At 36.4% G+C, this 23,293-nt stretch overlaps 1 protein-coding gene across 5 annotated transcripts in view; it reads right to left on the reverse strand.

The window, feature by feature from the left end:
- SNX7 (sorting nexin 7) overlaps positions 1–23,293 on the reverse strand; it is a 98,273-nt gene that overhangs the window by 34,940 nt on the left and 40,040 nt on the right. For all 5 annotated transcript variants that reach the window (XM_033433462.2, XM_004263064.3, XM_033433435.2 and 2 more), the window contains 2 exons: positions 18,562–18,761; positions 15,702–15,788 (listed from right to left, as the gene is read on the reverse strand). In XM_033433462.2, coding sequence (XP_033289353.2) covers positions 15,702–15,788; positions 18,562–18,761 — 287 coding nt within the window. The remainder of the gene's footprint in view (positions 1–15,701; positions 15,789–18,561; positions 18,762–23,293) is intronic.

Below are 23,293 nucleotides of genomic sequence, written 5' to 3' on the forward strand. Positions count from 1 at the left end.
TTACTAATAGAATTCGTTTAGTTTAGTATTTTTTTAAGGGAGACAACACACTAATTATTTTTAGGAAATAACTTCATAATTCAAGTGTTTATTATCATTACAAATAAGTATTTTAAAATTTACTTTTAAAAGCACTGCAAATCGACAAATAAGAAGGATAAGTGGGGGTAGACAAGTTCCACCCCATATAAAACATATTTTAAAACATCCATTACTGAAACAGTACAGTTCTGCTGCTTAATTAACAGGCCAATCAAGGGAACATACAGAAAGCCTTAAAACAGTTGCATGTGACAACAAAAACTGAGTATACTTCAAAGGTAGCGTTGCAAAGTATTGGGGAAAACATGACTACTCAGTAGATAGCTTTGGCACAGCAGGATAGTTACCTGAAAAAATATATAGTTGAACCCACACCTCACGTTTATAAACAGAATTAATTCCAAATGGCTCAAAGATTCAAATGTAAAAAAGAAAACCCCAAAAGTTAATAAAAGAAGTGTGATACAATTCTTTTGTCATCCTAACTTGTACTTGAAAGTAAAATCCTTTAGAAAAAGATAGATAAATCTGACTTTATAAAAACTAAACTTTTCTGTACAGGAAAGATCACTATAAAGAAAATTAAAATACAGTACAAAGGACAAAAAGGACTAATTTCTCAAACAAGAATTTCTTAAAAATCAGGAAAGATCAAGAATAGGTAAAATCTAATGAGCAAAAACCAGACAATTACCAAAAAAGAAAGACAAATTTTACTTAAACATAAAAAATGCTTAACCTTGTTCATCATAAGAAAAATAAAAATTAAAACTACGAAGGGATACTATCTTCACTTAACGGATGGCAACGATTCTACAGTTTGATAACACTGACAAGGCTGGGGTGGAGGGTACAGGAGTAAACAAGCAATCAAACATGTTGGTGAGACTGTAAATAGCTCTCCCAGCGGAAAGTAATTTGGTGGTAGTTCTAATAACATCAACAATAACATCAGCTAATTCTTTTAGCTTTTCCTTTGTACCAGGCACTATTCTAAGCACTTATGTGTTACACATTTAGCCCTATGAGCTAGGTACTATTATTTCTTCTATTCTACAAACTGTGAAACTTGACCAAGGTTGCACAATTAATAATGAGCTATCAAAACTGAACAGTCTCTGGTTTAGCAATTTCAATTCTAGGTATTTATTCTACAGATCTACTGGTACATTCACAAAATAATACACATACAAGGTTATTCACTGAAGCATTGTTTATAGTAGCAAAAGGTTAGAAATAAATGTTCACAGTTGGAGTCAGATTAAATAAATTCTGGTACATCCATACATCAGAAGACCATGTAGCTGTAAAAGACCAACAACTGGAAGGATCACCAAGATATGTTATTATATTAATAAAGCAAACTATAGAAAACTTTACAGCATATTACTACATTCACTAAAAAGTAAAATCAGAATGTATATCTGAATTTGTGGTACATCCATAAAGAAACCTGGAAGGCTACAAAAGTAACTAACAACAGTATGTACTTGTAAAGTGGGTGGTGGGAATTGGGAAGATAGGATATGGGGATGGGAAGGAGACTTTTCATTAAATGTGTGTTTTAAAATTTATGAATTTTGAATCATGTGAATACATTACATATTTAAATAAATCATTTTGGTTTTTTTTTTAAGGCAACATGCTCATTGCTTACATTAGAGATCAAGAAATATATTTTTGGGGACAAATGAAATGTTGACATTCCTAATGTTCTATAAATGAGCACTGGTGGCTGGAGATAACATTTGAAGGGACATATCACATAGGGACTAAAAATGAGGCACAGACACAGAGACTCTGAGCTCCTTTTTCCTGGTTGTTGAACTGTATGAGTATATAACCTCTTCCAATGAAAAGAGAGTCAGATGACTCAAAAGAAGTGTTGAAGATGCATGTGCGAGTGCAAAAGGTGATATTTCTACATTAATATATTATTTAATGTGTATATTAAAGAACCACATGTTCATATATGTGTATGATCTTAAATGTGCATGAGTAAGTTAATCTAAATATCATAACTAAAAATTTGACACTGGACAAAAACCTTGTTTTTTGGTGTGGAATCTTCTTTGGGAAACTTGTGTCAGGGTGTCCTTACATTTGCATTTCTACATGTGACAGTGATGACCACACCTGGCATATGTGCATGTGCCTTTCATATCCTCATTAATGGAATATGCAGGACGTGTCCAGCATTTTCCTGGTGTGAGGGTCTGTGACAGATCTTTTAATGCATTAAAGATTTGTTCTGAATGCATTTCTTTGTCCTTTCTCTTATTCATTTTAGATTAAAAGCTTCTACATCAGAGGGTGCCAGCAGCAACAGAACCTGCCTCCTGGGAAGCACAGAACCTCTGCAAGTTTGTAGCTTATTTTGAAAATGCACCTGGTGATCACCAGGTGCATTTTCAAAAAATTCTTCCCCTCTTCCCCAGCCACACAGCTACTGAGAACTACTGACACACATCATGCCTCCTTAATTCATTTCACATTTTCTTTTTTACTGAGAGATAAGCAAGGCAGGTCAATTTACTCTAAAATTCATACTATTAAAACTGCCAGTTCACTGTCACAGAATATTTCAAATCACCAATAATGTTCTGTGGCAGGAATGGCAAAAAGAATTTATCATGCGTGCCAACTCTAACTGATCGGTATCAGTCATATGAAGCACGTTGATATGTATCTTTTCAGATGTCACCCTAGAATACAGTTTTTAAGTTACTGGCACAATTTCTGGAATCCTGCTTCGACAACCTCTACATGTGCAATATTGAGCCAGTAACTTCTATTTCTCTGTACCTCAGTTTTCACATTCGTAAAATGAAGAAAATTATAGCACCTACCTCACTGTATTGTGTGGGACTTAAATGAGACAATACATGTAGAGCATTTAGAACTCTGCCTGGCACATGGTAAGTGCTTAAAGAATGTTAGCTGTTATTATTATCATCATCATCAGTTTTAGCATAACATACTGATCTGGTTAAAATAAAATTCTATATAGTCATTCCTTGAAAGAAGGCAAAAAGAATTTCAACTTTCCCACATCACAACTCTACATGTTCTAAAGTGTTTCCAAGTTGCAATTCCCAATTTACTGTGAGTTCTAAATATATATATATTTGGAAGCGATTGAAAAAAACACACTAAATTCTTAAAATTCCTTTTTTGTTTTGATCTTAGTAGAATATAATTGTTATTTATCTTCGAAGTCTCACACCCTTCTAGACTTCAAACCCACCTATCAGGAAAAGAAAAAAAGGGTAAGAGACCAGGGAGTATAGTGCCAGGTTATAGTTCTGGTTCTACTATTTAACTAACTGTATAACTGTGGACAAATCACTTAACCTTTCTTATCAAAATCTCCACTACTACCACCTTAGTTTATGCCATCATCATCTCCTTCCTACTGCACTGGACTCAACAGTCTTTTTGTTTCCCATGCAGGAAACAGAGTGAGCACTTGAAAACAACTGTCAGTTCTTCCTTTTCCCTTTCTCTTCTTGAACAATTCAGTCCTAAAGCTTATTTGGTAATGCAGAGCAAGGCTGGTGTCCATTCTGGTGGAGGAAGGAAGGCAAAGTCATGGTGGCCCAGAGCAGGATATGAAGGCATTAGCAAGATGATGAGGTTCCCTGCAAAGAGTGGTCCAGAATGGGAAGTAACAGCACAAGCAGGGTGAGAAGGGTGTGTATTGCGTGTGGGCAGCATGGGGGAGCTGAGGCTAGCACGGAAAACAGACTCCTAGAGTGGTAAAGAGGATGCTCTTGCATGGGTGTGGTCCAGTGCAGGGTGTGGAAACTTGAGTGGGGTGAGGAGTACCTCCACTTAGGAAAGAGCTATGAGCTCTTGAGCTATGCAAGATTGTTTGCAAACAGGGAATCAATCAAATAAATAGATATGTAAAGGATAATGGGAGCCTGTTTCTCACTGTCAGAAAGAGAACCACAAATATTGAAAGAAAGAAAACTAAAATGAACCCTCATGATATTGGATTTAAGTTGGAGGCATTGGTATGAAATTGTTATTTTTAATGTTTATAAACAGACAAATCAATATAGATATAAAAATGTGTGATTATACATTACATTCCTATCTATATATCCATAGATATGTTTCCTATGTCCACTCAGATCTTGGAATAATGTTACCTAAATAGCAATGAACATATCTAATGCCAAGATACTATATTCTAAACATAATTTTTTCCACTAAAACTAACCAGGGCTTGTTAGGAAAATGGCTGATTCCACAGCTGGAGCAAGAAAAGTACAAGAAGAGCCTAGAAAGTCTTGTTGTACCAGAAAGAAGTAAAGAATGATGGGAACATGTTAAAAGGAGGGAAAAAAAGACAGCTTGAAGATGGTCCTACTAGCCAAATTGGAGGCAATTTGTGTATCAAAATACATAGTGATAATAATGGACTAAAACCCACTGACTAAAATAGAAAAGCGCACACACACACACACACACACACACACACACACACACACACAAATCAATTTAAAGTTTAGGGCTTCCCTGGTGGCACAGTGGTTGAGAGTCCGCCTGCCGATGCAGGGGACACGGGTTCATGGCCCGGTCCGGGAAGATCCCCCATGCCGCGGAGCCTGCGCGTCCGGAGCCTGTGCTCCGCAACAGGGGAGGCTACAACAGTGAGAGGCCCGCGTACCGCAAATAAATAAATAAAGTTTAAAGTAAGGTAAGGAATGATATAATTATAGTCTCAGAGTAGCTCCCCACAAAATGTTTTTTAATTACAAAGGGAAAGGAGTGATTTTACAGTGGAGAAGCTTGGCAGACATCACCTTAATAGAGTGAGATCAAAGAGTATATCGTTAATGGGACAAATAAAAATCATGTGCTATCTAACAGGTAGATTGCAGCATCACTTGAGTAATATTCCTGTCAAAGATTGACAGTTTAAATCTAATCATAAGGAAGTATCAAACAAGTTAATATTGGAGGTATTCTACACAATACCTGGCCTGCAATCTTCAGTGTAATGGTCATAAAAGTCAAGGAAAGATGAAAAACTATTCTAGACTGAAGGAGACATCTAACCATTGTCAAGAACATTACAGAACACTGGCAAAATCATTCAGGGGTCTGTGTGTTAGATAATAGTATTGTTTCAATGATAACTGATTGATACTGATAGTTGTATTATGGTTATATGGGAGAATGTCCTTGTTTGTAGGAAACATACACCTTTAAGGGGTCATGAGCATAAGGTTTGCAGTTTACTTTCCAATGGTTCAAGAAAAAAAAAGATTTTTAAGTTGTACTTGCAACTTTTCTATAGATTTGTCACTTCAAGATTAAAAAAAAAATTTTTAAGCCTATAATATACCAAATCAGAATTCTTCCCTGCTTGAACTCTTCAGTAGCTCCCCACAGCAACTAGGATGGAACCCATGGCCTACATGTTCTCATCTGCTTGCTCAGTCCTCACGCCCCAGCTGCTAACGAAGGGGTACCTCATTCCCTATACTCTAGCTACACCAGATATAACTAAAGCTCCTGGAACACAGGAAGCTAATTCCCATTTCAGAGCTTTGCGCGGATTCTTCTTAGAACACTTGTGCCAGATTTGGGAATGACTGCTGCCTATCAGCACTCAGCTCTCCTCTCAATGTCACCTCCTCAGAAAGGCCTTCTCTTCCCCTCCTGGCGATCTCCATCACATTACCCTATTTTATTTTCTTCATAGCACTAAGCACTATCTAAAATTATCAGAGTCATTTATTATTTTTTTCCTTTATTTTCAGTATCCCCCCACCACCACACACACACACTAGACCATAATTTCCTTGGGGATAGGGGCTATGTCAGTCTTGGTCACTGCAGTGTCCCCACCATGAAGTGCTTAGATGGGGAGGGAACTCATAACTCTTGGCTGACTGACAAGCTAGGCCTCAATTTTCTTATCTACAAAAGTGGGAATAAAGTATGCCTAACGTGTAGTATTATTCATTGGATAGTAAACGTAAATTATTAAAACAGTGCCTGGCATACAACAGGTACTATACAGATGCCAACTGTGCTTCAGAAAGGAAAGCACTAGTTTGGGTCTAGAACCTCTTTGAAAGTTGAACGGAGCTTTGATTGGGGCATTTCCCCTTAAGTCTGCTCCGCTATTGACTAAGCTTTAGTAGAGAGAAAAAGTTTACTCTCCAAAACCCAGAAATATAATAAATCAAAATGCAATTACTTTGGTGATATGGCACTGTACTAGAAGAAAAACTACTGGTTCTGTTCTTTGTAGAAATATAATTTTTTTATTTTTAGAAGTACTATTTAAAAACGATTCATACTTTAAATAATGTTTTATGATACCATTACATGTTTTCCAATATATTAGCCTTTTATACTTTCTTCTTCTAACTTACCAAAATTTTTACTGACACAAGCTCTAGATTTATAAACATTAATTCATCTTCAAAAAAAGTTTCTTCAGAGTAAGCATTATTTCTGCCTGTTCGTGGATAAAGAATACTTAATATGTCTGATTAAGGTCACAAGTTAAGTAAAAGTGAATCAAAGCCCTCTCCAGGCTTCAGACTCCCAGCGTGTTCCTGCTCTAAGCATAATCATATATTTATTGAGTGCCCAGGCAGGGCCAGGAGTGAAAGAGATATGTAAGACAGACCCTTAGGACACATTTCTTATTAACGAAAAGTCTAAATTAAAAGGAAATTGAATCTATTTTGAGTTTCTATATGGGAAAGCTGTTTAAACTATTATATCTATGGTAGGCAGAGCTCCACAAACCAAACCACAAATCCACAAGGACACTATAAGTAGAATTTCTTAAATCCTGAGAAGAAATGACTGGAATTTTAAACTACCCCTTTTACTTAACCATCTGTTACTTTTTCTGTTGCAGTCAAGACAGTGGGGAAAAAATGTTCCTAGAGAAAGACACAGAGCTTACAATCTTCCCTTAGAAAATCACCTACACCGATGTTACACTGCCTCTTTTCTTCAGTATTTCATTGTCTCCCCCCGCCCCTGTCCACCCTCATCCACCACAAACGTACACAGGCCTTATTCATCAGGACTGTAAGTTTATGTGTTCCTTTTTCAAATCAGTAAGGCTTAATATGCAGTAACTTCCCCAAGCAAATTTCACGGGTAAAAATTTTGGAAGTAGTACAATTTTTTTCACCTCACCCGCAAACATCTCCTGACTAATTTTCTGGGTAACAGTTAACACGAGTAATTCGGTGTTCAAGTTTGTGCTCACATCAGATATGCTGTCATTTATTAATTTGTTCCTTGTTCCATATTAGATTTAAGATGGCTTCCAAAATTATGCTCTACAACTAGTTTAAAGGTATTAAGTGGATAAAGACATTAGCACAAAGGAAAATAAGAATAGGGGAATAACAAGGTAAAGCCAGGGGTGAGTTTGACACATAAAAGACATTTGCCAGATAGAAGTGGATCAGAATTGGGGTTCTCAACAGTCTAGAAACTAATGTAAAGAGTGGTATAAAGAGTGGGATAGGAACAGGTATAAAACCCAAGATGTGTACACGCTGGAAACAAGCTAACGGCTCAGGAGAAATTAAATCCTATTGTTGGTGCTGAGACATAAATGAAACTTTTCTCAGGGGTCCTCATAAAGGAAAACCAGAATGTAGTCTGTGCTGTTGATGCTTATCATAAGGGATTTATGGTTCTCTTCCTTAAAATGTCCCTTATTACAAATCAATGGTACAATACCAAGCATTGTTTAGTTAAAATAATTGTTTAGAGTCCAAAACATAACTTTTTTTTTTTTTTTTTTTTTTCGGTACGTGGGCCTCTCACTGTTGTGGCCTCTCCCGTTGCGGAGCACAGGCTCCAGATGCGCAGGCTCAGCGGCCATGGCTCACAGGCCCAGCCGCTCCGTGGCATGTGGGATCTTCCCAGCCCAGGGCACGAACCCGTGTCCCCTGCATCAGCAGGCGGACTCTCAACCACTGCGCCACCAGGGAAGCCCCAAAACATAACTTTTTAATAGTCAGTATAAATTCATATACATTTTAAATTATCTATTCAATTGCCTAAAGTGACCAGGTGGGGCAAGTGGGAGTGGTCACTAGTCAACTCAAGCTAATTGATGCCTTTTTTTTTTTTAACAATGTGAAAGTCTAACAAGCAGGATTACAGTTATCATTTCCAAACCTTAATCTAGAAAAATGAGACATCCAATATATACTTCAAATACAAAATATTTACAATCTAACACTGGTTAGGTACTGCGCTAAGAGTTTTCATAGGCTGATTTAACAACACTCTAAGGAAGATATTACCCACAACTTTTATAGTTGAGGAAACTAAAGCAAGGAGAATGTAAGTAACTTGTCCCAAACTACAAAGGCACACAATACTGTAGCTGAAATTACATGCAACTCTGCAATTGGGTTTAAGACCTTATATTAAATACTTTTCAGATACTGCTCTACTTGCAACGCCATGAGACAAATAACAGAGGGAAAAAGTAGCCTGGTAAAATCCCAAATAAAGACCTCTCCCCACAAAAAAAAATAAATAAAAATAAACACCCCAGGCTCAACAGACTTATTCATAAGGTAGACACGATTTTTTGCTATTTAATCAAATATTATCCTTTACAAGTTTATATAAATAGCAGCACATGGATCTTTTTTCCAACCACCTGAATGAATGATGCCCTGAATGAGAGGTCTGACTGTGATGGTACGGAGGGAGAGGAATGCTAGGCACCGCCTGGATCTTTGTTCTGGGACGAGAGGCTGCTGAGGGCTTTGTTGATTAAGCGTCACTCATTCACCCAGATCCCCACCCAGTGTTGTGTCTACAGCTCCAATACACAGGTACACTGTGTATGTGAGGCACATATTTATTAGCTGTTTACCCAAAATCCACTCCCCACTCTCCTTCTTATGACATGAAAGAACTCCAGTTTTTTTAGGTATTTGCATCAGAAGGCAGTTTGTAGCTGATCCAAGTCCATTCTGATGGTCACATTCCCACTCCAAGCAACTGGCTTGATCCATGAACTTTTCAGGACTCTGGCCAATGAGATGTGAGGAAAAGTCTGCTGATACCTTCTAAGATAAACTGATAAAAGGAAACATACAAGAAGAAAGTCCTTTCTCCTTCCACTGGATAGCAGCATGTCCTTCACTGCTGTGTGAGTGTGTGTATATGTACATGTGTGTATCTGTGTGTGTGAGAAACACATATAGATGCAAACAGGCAAAAAAGAAGCAGAGAAATAAAAACAGATACTAGAAAATGAGGCACATAGAAAGGAATAAATTTGTTAAAAAGGGGAGAGGTGAGACAACAAATATCTGAGAAAACGTAGAGCCAACCTCTGCTGCCACCACACAAAAAAAAGCTATGTCAATATTATCATTTCTTTAAAGCTTAAAGAGAAGGCACTCTTGCTCTATATATCATTTAGTACACTATCAAGAACATTTGAAGATTAATAACCACAATTTGAGGATGGGAGTAAAAAACTGGTTCAAAAATAGCAACTCACACAGAGCAAGGACCAGATTAAATAAATTTGGTATCTGTTTGTATCTTCTGAATGTGGCTATATGCAAATCCAGACTATAATGATCTTATGAAAATGCATTTTTTATTTTTGTTCCCATAAATATACTGTTGAACAGCTATGGCATTATATCTAGATCCAACTCTCAGATTCCATGCACATATTGCTAAATGTCAAATGTATTCATATTCATTTATATTTGAATGCTGCTTTGAGTGGCAAACTATAAATCATCCATTCAAAAATAAAAATACAAATAAAATGGATATGCAGCATTATTTAGCACCACAGATGAACTTTATTTATCTTACAGTTAAACAGTGAAGTGAATAAGCATTTTCAAACAGAAGCTCTGACTCTGAAAACTTATAACTAAACTGCAAAAACTACAAGTTCCTCCAAGTATCTGAGTTTTCCTCAAAATCTGTTATTGTTATACCTTCATCTCCACAGACAGAAAATTCCTTACTTTGAATATCTACTTTATTGAATCTCTTCTTTATCAGAGCATCTAATGCTCAATCTCTCTTAAAATGTTTTATTATCTACAGTTGCCTTAATTATTCTGTATCAAGCTGTTTTTATAAATACCTCATAAATGGAGAGGTGGTTAAAAAATTTGAATGACCCTAAATAAATCAGTTTAGTTCATCTTATTGGTCCAATTATTTACCACCAGCCGAAGCTATATAAATTCTCTTTCCTTCTCCTCACTAGCCATCCCTTCTTAGATTTTTATTGTTGGAATATGCCAAGGCTCAGTCCTATTAAGTCCTGGGACCTCTTTTTTTCATCCTTTAGTGACCTCAACAAATGTCATGGCTTTAAATACAACCTATCTGCTAACAACTCCCACATATATATCTCTGGCTGGATCCCTTCCCTGACGTCTGGATTTTTATGTTCATTTTCGTATGTGACTCCCTCCTCAACACCTCACTTGGGTATCTGATGGGCACATCAACATTATACATTCAAATCTGATTTCTTCACCTTCTCCATGTTCTTCCCAAACCTGTTCTTCCCAAAGTCTTTGCCATCTCAATGCCAACACTTAACTTCCAGTTGCTCAGTTCAAAAACCTTGGTATAATCCTTGTTCACTCACAATTCATAGTCCACCAAATAGCAAACAGCTCTCTGTCTTCAAAATATCCTCAGAATCTGACCACTCCACACCACTTCTGCCCTGGTCCAAACTATGATGTCTCACTGGGGTTGGAAGAGCTAGTCTCCAGCTCTGGCCTTCTCCCAGTCCATACACACTCCACATAGACATTATATTTTGTCCTTCCCAAGCAGAGTAATTGATTTAGAACAATTCTGAACATGTCACTCCTCTGTTCAACTGTCGTCTCCCTATCTCGCTGAGACCAAATCTTATAAGGCTCTACATGATCTGACCCCTGGCGACCTCTCCGACCTCATTTCCCACAACTCTTCTGTTTCCTCATTCCACTCCAGCAACACTGGTCTCCTTGCTTTTCGTGAAATATGCAGGCATACTTCCACTTTGCACTTACTGTCCCCACTGCCTGAAATTTCTTCTGCCGGGTATTCATGTAGTTCAAGACCTCACCTTTTTTGGGTTTTACATAATCACCTTCTCGGTAAGACCTTTCCTAACCCCTAATTTTAAATTGCATTGCTCCCCAACACTACCTCTTCTCCACACTTATCACTATATGACAATGCACTATAAATTTCAGTTGTTGCTTACAGTCTCTATCACTAGAATATAAGACTCATGAGGGCCTTTCTTGACCACTGTCTCCTTAGTGCTTAGAATAGCGTCTTTTATATGTTAGGTACCTAAAAACATTTGTTAAAAGGTTTTTGTTGAATACTTCTACCTTAAATGCCATCTCATCATGACATAAAGTTGCACATCTCCAATTTTCTTCTTCCTCTTATATGCTATAGTTCAATTTGTAAAGCCACAATCTGCTTTCCTTACAATCTAGAAATGTCAAGGGTCACTAAGAACTTGAAACAAGGGCCACCCTCATTCTTTAAGTGCTTCAGATTCTATCTTCCACCTACGTCTCTCTCAAATTTCTCTTCTCTGCAACTCCACTACCACGTCTTCAGTTCAGGCTCTCGCTGAATCCACACAGTCCAAAGGAAAAAGCCCATATTCCTCATCCTGACAATTAAGACTCCTTTCCCATCTGACTGCGGCCCATCTTCAGAGCCACATCCCTCAATTCTCCTGTACCCTGCTCTCTACACATCCACCAGGGTTCCTCAGTTTAGCACACTTTTTTGAGCCTTTACTACTTTTCATAATATCCACTCACTAGTCTTCAAGGAACAATTACTTACTCATTCTACAGGACCCATCTCAAGTATTACTTCTGTAAAGCCATCAAAATAACAGCTAACAACCACTGAGTGCTTTCTATGATCCAAATAATTGACTTGCATTGTATCATTTGATCCTTAAACAAGCCTATTAGAAAGGTACTAACAATGTCCCCCTTTATACATGATAAAATGAGGCTTAAAAATGTTAGGAAGGGCTTCCCTGGTGGCGCAGTGGTTGAGGGTCCGCCTGCCGATGCAGGGGACACGGGTTCATGCCCCGGTCCGGGAGGACCCCACGTGCCGTGGAGCGGCTGGGCCCGTGGGCCATGGCCACTGAGCCTGCGCGTCCGGAGCCTGTGCTCCGCAATGGGAGAGGCCACAACAGTAAGGGGTCCGCGTACCGCAATAATAAAAAAAAAATGTTAGGAAATGTGCCTTAAGACTTAATAAACAGATAAGCTAAGATTTGATCCCAGGTCTATCTAATTCCAAAGCCTAAATGACAAAACTCTAAATCAACAGCTGAACTGACCTTCAAATGAGTATTCTACAAGTCTTTACTGAGTTTAGGTCACTTCGAAACAATTGATTTTATTGTGTGAGATAAGAAGTACAAACCACAAACTCTAAGAAGCAGCCACTTTACAGCTACCCAGATAATAAATCAAGGAATTCGCTATAAAACATTATTTTCCTTTGCAGGAAAACACGTAATTTTTGTGGGCATGTTTGTGTGATAAGAAAAAAGTAATAATAATGTCATAATTGCCAATTTACAGCATATACAAAGTTACAGGCACGGTAAAAGACAAGAGCCTTGTATTTGCATGCCACGTAGCCCACCTGACAAAGATCACCTGATATGTCTAACATGACCTCCGGAATGTTACATCAGTGCTCTACTTCTCCCCAATAATTATAACTACACTAGTGTTTGCCCTTCTTGGTAGAGCTTCATTTCACTGACCTTTGCATTATGAGTTGCTTTGCCCAGTTTGCATATAACTTCCCACCCAAAGGTGACTTTGATGGAGCTTCTGAAGGTAGCCCCAGCAGGTCTCCATAGAAATGGCCCCAGGGTTGTCTCCAAAGTGCCCTGCTTGAGTTGCCATGGTAAACAACCAGGCTAGATTGCTCTATTCAGTTCTCTGCCAGGGTCTCCATGGTGACTGCAAAGGAGGGCTCCTTAGAAGGACCTCACAAGGGCACGTTTCCATGGTGACCCTATCCTGCATATTTCTAAGCAACTTCCCTTCAGTTGTCCTGCAACCAATCAGAGCAGGTTCATTTTGAGAGTAACCCTGGAAGGTTGCTCCCAAAGATATCATCGTAACACACAGGTATTTGGAAGTGAGGTCTGTAATCAAATAAACTGCTTGAAAATGTAAATGGTACCATTCACAAATCATTAAATTAGTTCCTATGCATTTTAGGATCTGTTTTTGATGGGTAACAAAAAAATACTTTCTCTGTTTCAGACCTTAATAAAAATGATCTTACAGAATATAATGCAGACAATTAAAGTTTCAAATTTCTCCAATCTTACAACATAGCAGCTAACTAGGTAAAAAATACTTTATAGTGGACATGTCTCTCACACACACACACACACACACACACACAAAATGAAATCCAAAATACAGATGGATCATCAGGTTATAATGAGATATCAAGGAAATTTTTATAGAGCAAAAGACAAAATATTTGCAAGTCAAATGAAAAGAAAAAATGTGTTTTTTAGTTGAGTTGGGAAAGCCTAGCCATATTTGGGCCTAAACTATTTTTTCCTGTGTTTTTGTGGTTGGAACAATCCCAACTACTCTTCCTTTCAATTTAAAATACGAATATAAGCCATTCTGAACAGATGCTTGGTTTTCAAGCCATTTTACTATTCTCCTGAAACTTTAAAATACTGTACTTTTCCTAGTATTTAGTCAAGGGCAATATTTTATCTAATCACAAATTTCAATATCCCACAAATTTAAATATCTTTAGAAATTATTTAACAAATAAAAACATTCTACAGTTACAATGATACAATTATAATTGTTGTACATGTGCTCACCCATCTCTGTTCATTCCAGTTGACTTTTTAAATTAAAAAATATATATATGTACATATATGTGTGTGTATATATATTATATAAATATAATATATATAAATGTGTATATATATTTATCCCTTACTGTATTGAGAAGGTTAATCTTGGATTTCCTCTTTTTTCTCCTCATCTTGAGGTAAAAGCAAGAGCTCCCCCTCGACCACTAGTTCCATTTGTTCTACATTTTCTGTTAGTCTCTCTCACAGATTCTATTCTCCTACTCTGTCCACAGCAGCCCACCACTCCCCACTCACACTCCATGCAGGAGAATAAATTTGAGTTTGAAAAATAAGCATAGTTAAGAAAGGTGAGGATAATTCATAATCACGTTTTAGTGAAATCTCAACATTTTACACAAAGTCTGATTTTGTAGAGACTTATTGCTTCAAATGTTCAATATGTTTTTATGAAGCCAAGCAATCACTGCAAGTTTCATTCATTCACAATATTTATTGAGTGACCACCATGTACCAGGCACTGTTCTCTGGGCTGAGAATACTTCAGGAAACAATTAAAAAATTCCTACCCTCAAGGTATTTAGATTATGGACAGGGAGAGAAAGAGAAAGATAATACAAAGAAAACCAGTAAGAATTTCATCTTTTGTGTTAGAAAATTATTAAAGCTAGAGAGAAAATTAAAGAAGGGAGGAGGGAGGTTAGCTCCCAAGCCAAGTTGGGATGGGCAGCAATAATACTATGGATTAATGGGGGGCGGGGGGGGTTGGGGGCTGGGGGGGTGTTTCAAGGACTCTCCCATTCACCTGACATAAGTGTACTCTAAACCCTTAAATTAAAAATAAAATTAGGAAAGTCTCTTTCATAGAAAATGTAATAAAAGTTAACAAAGTAATGAGTGATTTCTCCAACTTTTATACTTGCTCTCTGAGAGGCAGCATGGTCTGAGGGAGGCAAGTGATACTCTTACCTCCAGTCCTACTTCTGTTTTAAGAACTATATAAATTTGGGCAAGTTACTCTACGTTTCAAGCCTCTTCCTCTGTTTTAAAATGATAACAATTCTGATCTGATAGTATCATGACAACATGCAAAGACAAGAAAATATAAATGCTAAACTATTGTGCGTGAAAATATAATGCCTGAAATTTGCTTTAGAGTACTTCAGAAAAAAAAAAAAAGTGAGAAATAGCCAGGTGAAAAAAACTGGGCAAAATGTTGGGAATTAATGAAGCCCAGTGGTGGGTAAATGAGTTCATTATATTATTAGATCATTTTTTATGTTTGAAAATTTCCATGAAAAAAGTATTTTAAGAAAAGGATTAAACTTGAAAACGAAGACACCTCCTTTGTAAAGATTTTTACAATAACTAGAAAAATATGTATAGGAACACCAACTTACCTTGTACAAATTTCTTATAAAACTAGTAAAAAGTAGATTTATTTACTGAGTACTTACTAACCTTCTGGAACAATGTTAGGTACTTTTTTCCACACTTTCTGAATTCAAGCACTCTAATTAAAAAAAAATTAACTTCATACTTTACTCATTGTAAGAAAAAATATAAGACAGAAAGGCAGAAAAGCATCGTAAGCTTACAGACTCACCTGGTACTCAATGTATAATCGATTTTTGGAAGAAATTTTAGTATCATTTACTGAATGATTAAAAAAAAGCATGTAATGGAGCTAATACAAATTTTAGACAATCAATTCTACGTGATTATAACAAGAAATTTAAAAACTTACCAGATCAGTATCTGCCTTTTTAGAGGTCAAAGCTTCAACTTTGGAATCCAGTTCTGCCTGTATTTGATCTCTTCTTTTCATGACACCCTTCATATTAAAACACAGGAATGAAACAGGTTGTACTTAGTTTTAATAATCTTTGTATAACAAAAATATACATTTGAGAATATAAATACCATCTCTTCCCCAGGCCATCAGTCATCTAGGGGTGTAATGACTTAAAAAAAAATTAATCTCTAAAAGCTAAACTGATAGCAAGTATTTAAAGGAAACTTTTTCATAATCTTTTATTAGTTTTCCCAATGTACACCTTACTGGTTTAAGTACTTTATGTACAAAAGACATGTTTTGATGGTGCACTCTAGGCAGGTACAGTTCTTCAAAAAGAGCAAAGAACTAAAAAAGTCAATAGGAGCACTGAAAATACGTGCTATGGTGTAAACTGGTTGCAGTTGGGAGGGCACATGGGCTACACATCTGAAAGTATCTACAATCAGCCCTCTTATTGGACTCCGAAGGCATAGTTAATCAAAGTCAATTACAGTGGGGAATCAAAATTGAAGTGTGCATTCACATCTTAAGATTTTATTTTAGCTTAAAATATGTAAGTATTAACCGATTAGCCAAGACTGAGGAGAAAGCATGGCGTCTGCTCTGACTGAGAGGAGTTCCATCTTGTTTTCTTGAATAACCATGATTTCACGTTTCAGTTAATACACCCTGGTGAAGGAATTTGAGTGCAGAATTCATCTACATCTTTTATAATGTTTTCTAGTCTTTTTCAATGTCTTTCCCTTGGTGACTCACTTTTCTTCCAAGACAGTCTTTGTAGACACCCAGATTCTTTTTATTTGTACTCATCTTTCACTGGTTTCCATAGTATTAATTAAATAATGAAACTGTAAAAATGAACACAAGTGTCCTAAACAGTTCAAGGCAAAAATAAAACTAACTCTGGGTAAGCAAACAGTTCAGCCAGGGAGAGCAGAGTTGCAGGACATACAAGAGAAGGGCCTTAGTGAAGTACAGGTCTTTTGGGTATTTTCAGAGGAAGGGAAGAACCTTAACCACAAATCAGTTAAATGGAACCAGATAAGCTGGCTCTATAGTATTTGAGAGAATATTGAGAGGCATTAAGGATAAAAATCATCCTGAAAATGATTCACCCTGGTTTTGTGCCTGGTGGAATCAATCTTAAAACGTTCAAAAGAGATGAACATTTCTCTTGTTTTCAAAGAAATGAATAGAAAATTCAACTAATTATCACAAATTCTTTTATATTTACTTCAATGTTTAATGGCCATTATTGTCAGGAACTCCTTCCTTTCTCTAACCCAAATGACACATACTATAATTTAGTCCCATTAATTTTATGTATGTTTCCATAAATATGAAATATTGTGCTTCATATAGATAGAAATATTTTAAGTAAGAGATGACTTCAGAAGACAACCAGTAAAAACTGCACAAATTTAGTCAAGGCATGTATTTTTCATTATTTTAGCTCACATTGAAGAAAATATTCCAATATAAAACAGAAGCACAACTTCAATATAAGTGCTATTGATTACACCCTAGGAACCTACAAAATAATACAATCAAATGAGGACCTATAAAATAATTCAATTCCGGTTGCTATTATAATTTTTCCACACCTTTAATAATACAGGATTTAAATTGCATAATTTCTATCCTGACATAAAGAGCAAAACATCTAATTAAGGGAAAAGAATATAATATTTTTAATGATAAAAATCAGATCTCTTTGAACAGCCACACAAGAGAGATCAATAATGAAGTAAACCAATGGAATGTAGCCAAGGAAATTGATGGAGGCAAGGAGGAAGCACCTCAGCAGTGAAACATTAGAGGACTTTGGGAAGCAGGAAGGGTGTGTTTATGGGAGGATCACAACAAAGTCAAGTAACAGCAGAAATCCGAAATACCTACAAAATATTTAATGATTCTGTGAAAGGAAAACCTAAACATGATAAATACGAAAGAGGCAGATATCATGCTGAAAGGCTAAGAGAACTTTTCTTAACAAGACAAAGTAAAAAAAATTTTTTAATCCTCCCAAATCAAGAGTACATGAATACAGAAACCAGACATGGATTCAAGTCTAAATGGCAGAAAAAATGGACTATAACTGAATGCAAGCTGACTCCTTCCCCCACTGTCACCCTACAACACCAGAAAGCTGAGGGTATCAGTTCAACTGTGCAAGGTATTGTGAGCAGAGAATAATACTGGATGAAAAACATTAGCTTTGCAGATAGCATTGCTAAATCCAAAATATCTGGAAACCTTAACTTGAACTGAGGAGGGTAAATGCAAAACTCTGATGTAAGAGGAATAAAAGCCTTTTCAAATAGTGAAAGAAACATGTTAATTTGAAGGATCTCTTTTCAGAAGCACCCAGAAGACAGAACAAACATCAAGATCCTACTCAAGTACTTTCTACATAATGCTACTAAATATATTGCTAAATCAAATGTACCTAGAAGCAAGAAAGCAACTCTTTCATGAAAAGAAATTTCTCAAGTGCTGAAAAATTTTAAAGTAAAATTTTAAAAGGCTGGAAAAACTAATCATACTCCCTATGTAAATCTTGACTGAGGATGCTTCAAATCTATCTTATAAACTGTTGTTGCTACTGTTGAAAATTCCTGTCTTTTATTAACATATTCTTCCACTCATCAATTCATTCATGCAGTGAACAAATATTTATGAGTATCTACACGCAAAGCATCCTTCTAGGATGGGAAGATAGTGGTGAGCAAAAAGAAATAGAAACTGCCTTTATAAAGCATATAATCAGGTCAGGAACTAAGGCAGAAGTAGAATTAGGTGTTCTTACCATTAACATTTCACTATAAAGCACATACTCATGTACGACAGGAAGCAGGGCCTCTGAGAGTCCAGACATCCGTTTTTCAGTGGCCTTACAGCATCTGTCAATGCAGCTGGCAACACCTTTTAGAGTATCAGCCAGATCTTCTTCTGATGCTGACCACAGAATATGAATTGGGCCATATTCTTTCATTTCATCAAAATATTCTAAAAAAATAATAAGTTCTTCAATTTACAGGAGTTTTCAAAATCCCTGTATTACAGACAATAAGAAAGGACCTTATTTTCTCATTGTGCACATGTTCTTGTACATGAACATAAGAATATGGATATCATCTTTCATTAAATTGACCTGTCATCCCAATCTGCTCAACTGGTCCTTGAATGAAAACTTTCCAAGTGTAATCAATAACATGCTTTTTCATTCTCAAAAGTGTCCTGGTTTGGGAGATAAATTATACGATCACTGTATCTATCACAGACTTCTGCCTACCAAACAAACTATACCTGAATACCTCATAGGCAACGTGACCTAAACAAAACATGTCTTCTTTTTCCTCTTATCCTGTTTACATATCCTCTTAATGGTAATTGCTTCCAGAGATCTAAGCAAAAAATGTGGGGTCATCTTAGACCCTAGACTCACACCTGCACAGAGCCAGTCAGCAATTCCAATATTTCTAAATCTCTATCTATCTATCTAACCATCCATCCATTTACCCACCCACTTACCTACCCAACCACCCACCTCTCCTCACTTCCACTGTCATCAGCATCTCTAACCTGCACTACTGCAAGGGACTTCTAACAATTCTCCCTCTTTCAATTTTTGTCACAGTATATGAACAGTGAAGTTTCTTAGCTGAATTAGAAAGTCCTTTATGATCAGTCCCTACCTTGTCTCTCCAGGTCTAACTCCTCAGATTCTCCCCCAAAGATATTTTAATTCAAGCCAAAATAACCGCTCATTCATGAATATCTCATGATTTCTCCTAACTTAAACAATGCATGTATCTTTTAGTCTTGCCCTCTACCATTTCTATCATCTAACAAACTACTTCTAATCCTTTAAGTCCTAACACAAACAAATCTCTTCTGTTTCTGTTCCAAAGCCTTCTTAGATGCTTTGTCCTCAATGAGTCTATTATAATTTTATACTTCTATTAAAGCCTATCATAATTTAATACTTCTATTATCCCACTTTATTATAACTGCTTGCATAACTCACACACGCCTAGGCCACATGCTCCAAGACTCAACTGGGCAGGGTCTTATTATTTTTTAATCTCAAAGCCTAATACATAATATATTCAATACATATTTTCATATCAATGAAAGAATGAATAACAAAAGACTATTCAATGCTTGATAAGCCAAAAATTTATCCAAAAATTTGGATTTCATTTTAAAATCTGAATGCTTTTATATGTTTGCTTTCACACTATCAACTTTTAATGACAGACGGCTTTTTATGGTAGAGAATGCATGAGTAGTGAGTGTTTTTGGTTTAATATCCATATAAATACAATTAAATTCTCTATATTTAATCATCTTACTAGTCACTGGGGTTAGTTGAAATATGTCATATTGCTCTAAATTAAACTTTTTACTAAACTATTAAAATTTCAAAAGTTTATATGATCAAGTAAACTAAAAAAGACTTTAAAAATTTAAAAAAAAAGAAATATTAGTAGTCACCTAAGGAAGATATTCGGTTTAATGACCACTAGAGCCCTTCCAAATTGCATCCTCTTGATCTAGGCCTATCTTTTATTTTAAATAATCACCAAACTAAACTAATATTTCTAGAAAATATTCTACTTTATTTCTTTTCCCAATTTGTGTATATATCAAAGTGTGTCATTAACCCTGTGTAGTATTTATTTTTATATAGCTTCCCTGAAATTCTAAAACTGTGCTTATACAGCACTCAAATCGCATCTGTATGCAAACACTTAATGAGCTGCACTGTAATTTGTCCATTAATATATCTGTTTCCCCAACTAAACTGTGAGCTCAAGGACAGGTACTATCTTAATCCTCCTTCAATCTTTAGCATGAAGCAGCAGCACAACATGTGGTCAATACAAATTTGCCTAATAATAAATTGGGGAACACAAAACAAAATCACAGGAAAAAACTGAATAAAAGTAAATCATAAGAGAAATGACTCGTTGTGATCATCAAATCTTTATGATTTAAATATGAATGAAACACCCTATATAGCTTAGACTCCCAGAACTACAAAAAAAAAAAAAAATCTATCATTTTGAATGAAATCTTGACAAGTGGGCTTCACATTCGAAAGACCAAGAAATCCCTCAAGTTTGGGCCAGTGTGCATTCACTCCTTGAAAATGAGAGCTCAGATTTATAAAGTCTACCACAAAACCCACTTTTCGTTTTGAGCGTTTCACAAATATTAGAGTATATCAAAGATTTTAAAATTAGTCCCTTGTGCTGGCAAATATAAAGCATATTGATACTCTACAGAAATCTTAAGTGTCAAGAGTTTCCAAGGGCCTCTTTGAATTGCTATACAACTTAACTATGCATCAAGAATCTACTTAATAGAATTGGAATCACAGAACCTAGTTGAAACAACTGGCTTCTTGACATTAAAAAAAAATGACAAATGGTAAATACAAAGGCAGACCAAGAGGCATAAAACAAATTATTAAACTATATTTAGTCACCACAATGACCTCACCAAGTCAATGCATAGGAAAGGAAGTTAGAGAAAAGGCAATACACACTCAGATATAACAATTTTTTCTATATCTCTTTTAATAACCAATCAATTCTTGATAAAGCAGATTTTCATACCACCAAATCTTATGTTTATTCATTTATTTTTTCAATCACTGAATAGATTTTAATTGAGCATCTACAATGTGTTAGGCGCTATCTAGATACCAGAAATAAATCAATCCTTTTCCCTTTTTGTCCTGATGGAACTTACAGTTTAATGTGGGACATGGACAATAAAGAAATAAACCATCAATGTAGGGACTTTAAGTAGTTCATCTCTAAAACCGATTTATATTAGGAATATATTTTCTGAATTAGTCATCTATTTTTAATGTAGGTAAATACAATCAGAAAATTAGCAAAAACTCATAGAATTAGAAAAAATCATAATGGAATAAATTATTATTTTTTAGTATTTATTTATTTGTTTGGCTGCATTGGGTCTTAGTTGCGGCATGCAGGATCTTTAGTTGCAGAATCTTGAGTTGCGGCATGTGGGATCTGATTCCCTGACCAGGGATTGAACCCAGGACCCCTGCATTGGGAGTGTGGAGTGTTAGCCACTAGACCACCAGGGAAGTTCCATCATGGAATAAATTCTAACTTGAAAATAGGAAACAGGACCTATTTTCCCATATATAAATCTCTGCCATTGGTTGGACAGGCCTAATGAGTACTTGTCCCCCCATACAAAAATCACTAGAAACTGTGAAAACCCTATTTCCTGACACATCCCTTCTTTGATTAAAACTATAGCCCATGTTGAACATTTGAGACCAACTACATCCAAAATATTAAGCTCTTTATCACTATTATCTATAAATGAGAACAAGACAGCTAGTGATTAATTAAAGCAAATGGAAACCGGCCAGGACTACATTCAAAATCATTTAGGAATCAGAAATTTTCACAATAGATCTGGGAATAAACCACACTTTGAAGGTGAAATTCTAACTTAATGTTGTGTGATTCCTCTGTAAGGAGCTTGGAAGTCGCCACTGGTCTTAACAAGAAAAATGCCGAGCAGACTGAAAAGCCAACTTTTTTTTGGATCTGTGAGAGAGGGGAGGACACAGGACAAACCACTGCCTGCAAGACTGAAAAGACAGACACATGGATACAAGGAATCTTGTCTTCCTGGAGCAGAGACTCAAGAGGGGAAATCACTTCTGCAACCAGTGCCGGGGGGTAGGGAGACTGAAACTGTCAATGATGAATTGCTGGAGGCTCAGTGTGGACAATTCAAAGAGTTAATAAAAACTCCAGAGGAACCCAGTCACAAGGGGACCCCACAATGTTGTGAGATTTACCCCCAAAAGCTTACACAGTAAATATCAGATAAAAACTACTTCTGCTTCCTGCAGGGAGTGGGAAAATGAACCATTTTGAAATAGCCTTCTTAACAAGGCCTGCCCTCATGGGAAACTAGTTAACCAGAGCATAACCTGATGGGGTATTATCAGAACCTAAATGACCTGGAAGGGAAATACCCAACTTGAGCCAACTCTGGCCATCCTGATCCAACTAAGAGGGGGGAGGAAAAAAAACTGAACTTTTGTGAAGCTCATGGTCCAGAGGCACAGACTCACTAAAGGACTGAGACCTGATCACAGGCCTCTAGAATACTTCTTCTCCCCGACACCTCACTACCACATTACTAAAGGCCTGTTTACTTTTGTGAGTACATCATGTCTGGCTACCAATAAAAAAATTACAAGACATACCAAAAGGCAAAAAACACAATTTGAAGAGAGGGCAAGCATCAGAACCAGATGTGGTAGAGATGTTGGAATTATCAGACCAGGATTTTAAAACAACTCATTAATATGTTAAGGGCTCTAATAGATAAAGTAAACAGCATGCAATAACAGACAGGCACTGTAAGCAGAGACAGAAGTCCTAATAATGACCAAAAAGAAATGCTAAGTTGATGTTGCCTTACCACACCAGCAAATGTAAAGATCCATCAGAAATCAAACAACTTTGAAA

The sequence above is a fragment of the Orcinus orca genome, chromosome 1 (assembly GCF_937001465.1).
Source record: "Orcinus orca chromosome 1, mOrcOrc1.1, whole genome shotgun sequence".
In the NCBI taxonomy this organism is placed as follows: domain Eukaryota; kingdom Metazoa; phylum Chordata; class Mammalia; order Artiodactyla; family Delphinidae; genus Orcinus; species Orcinus orca.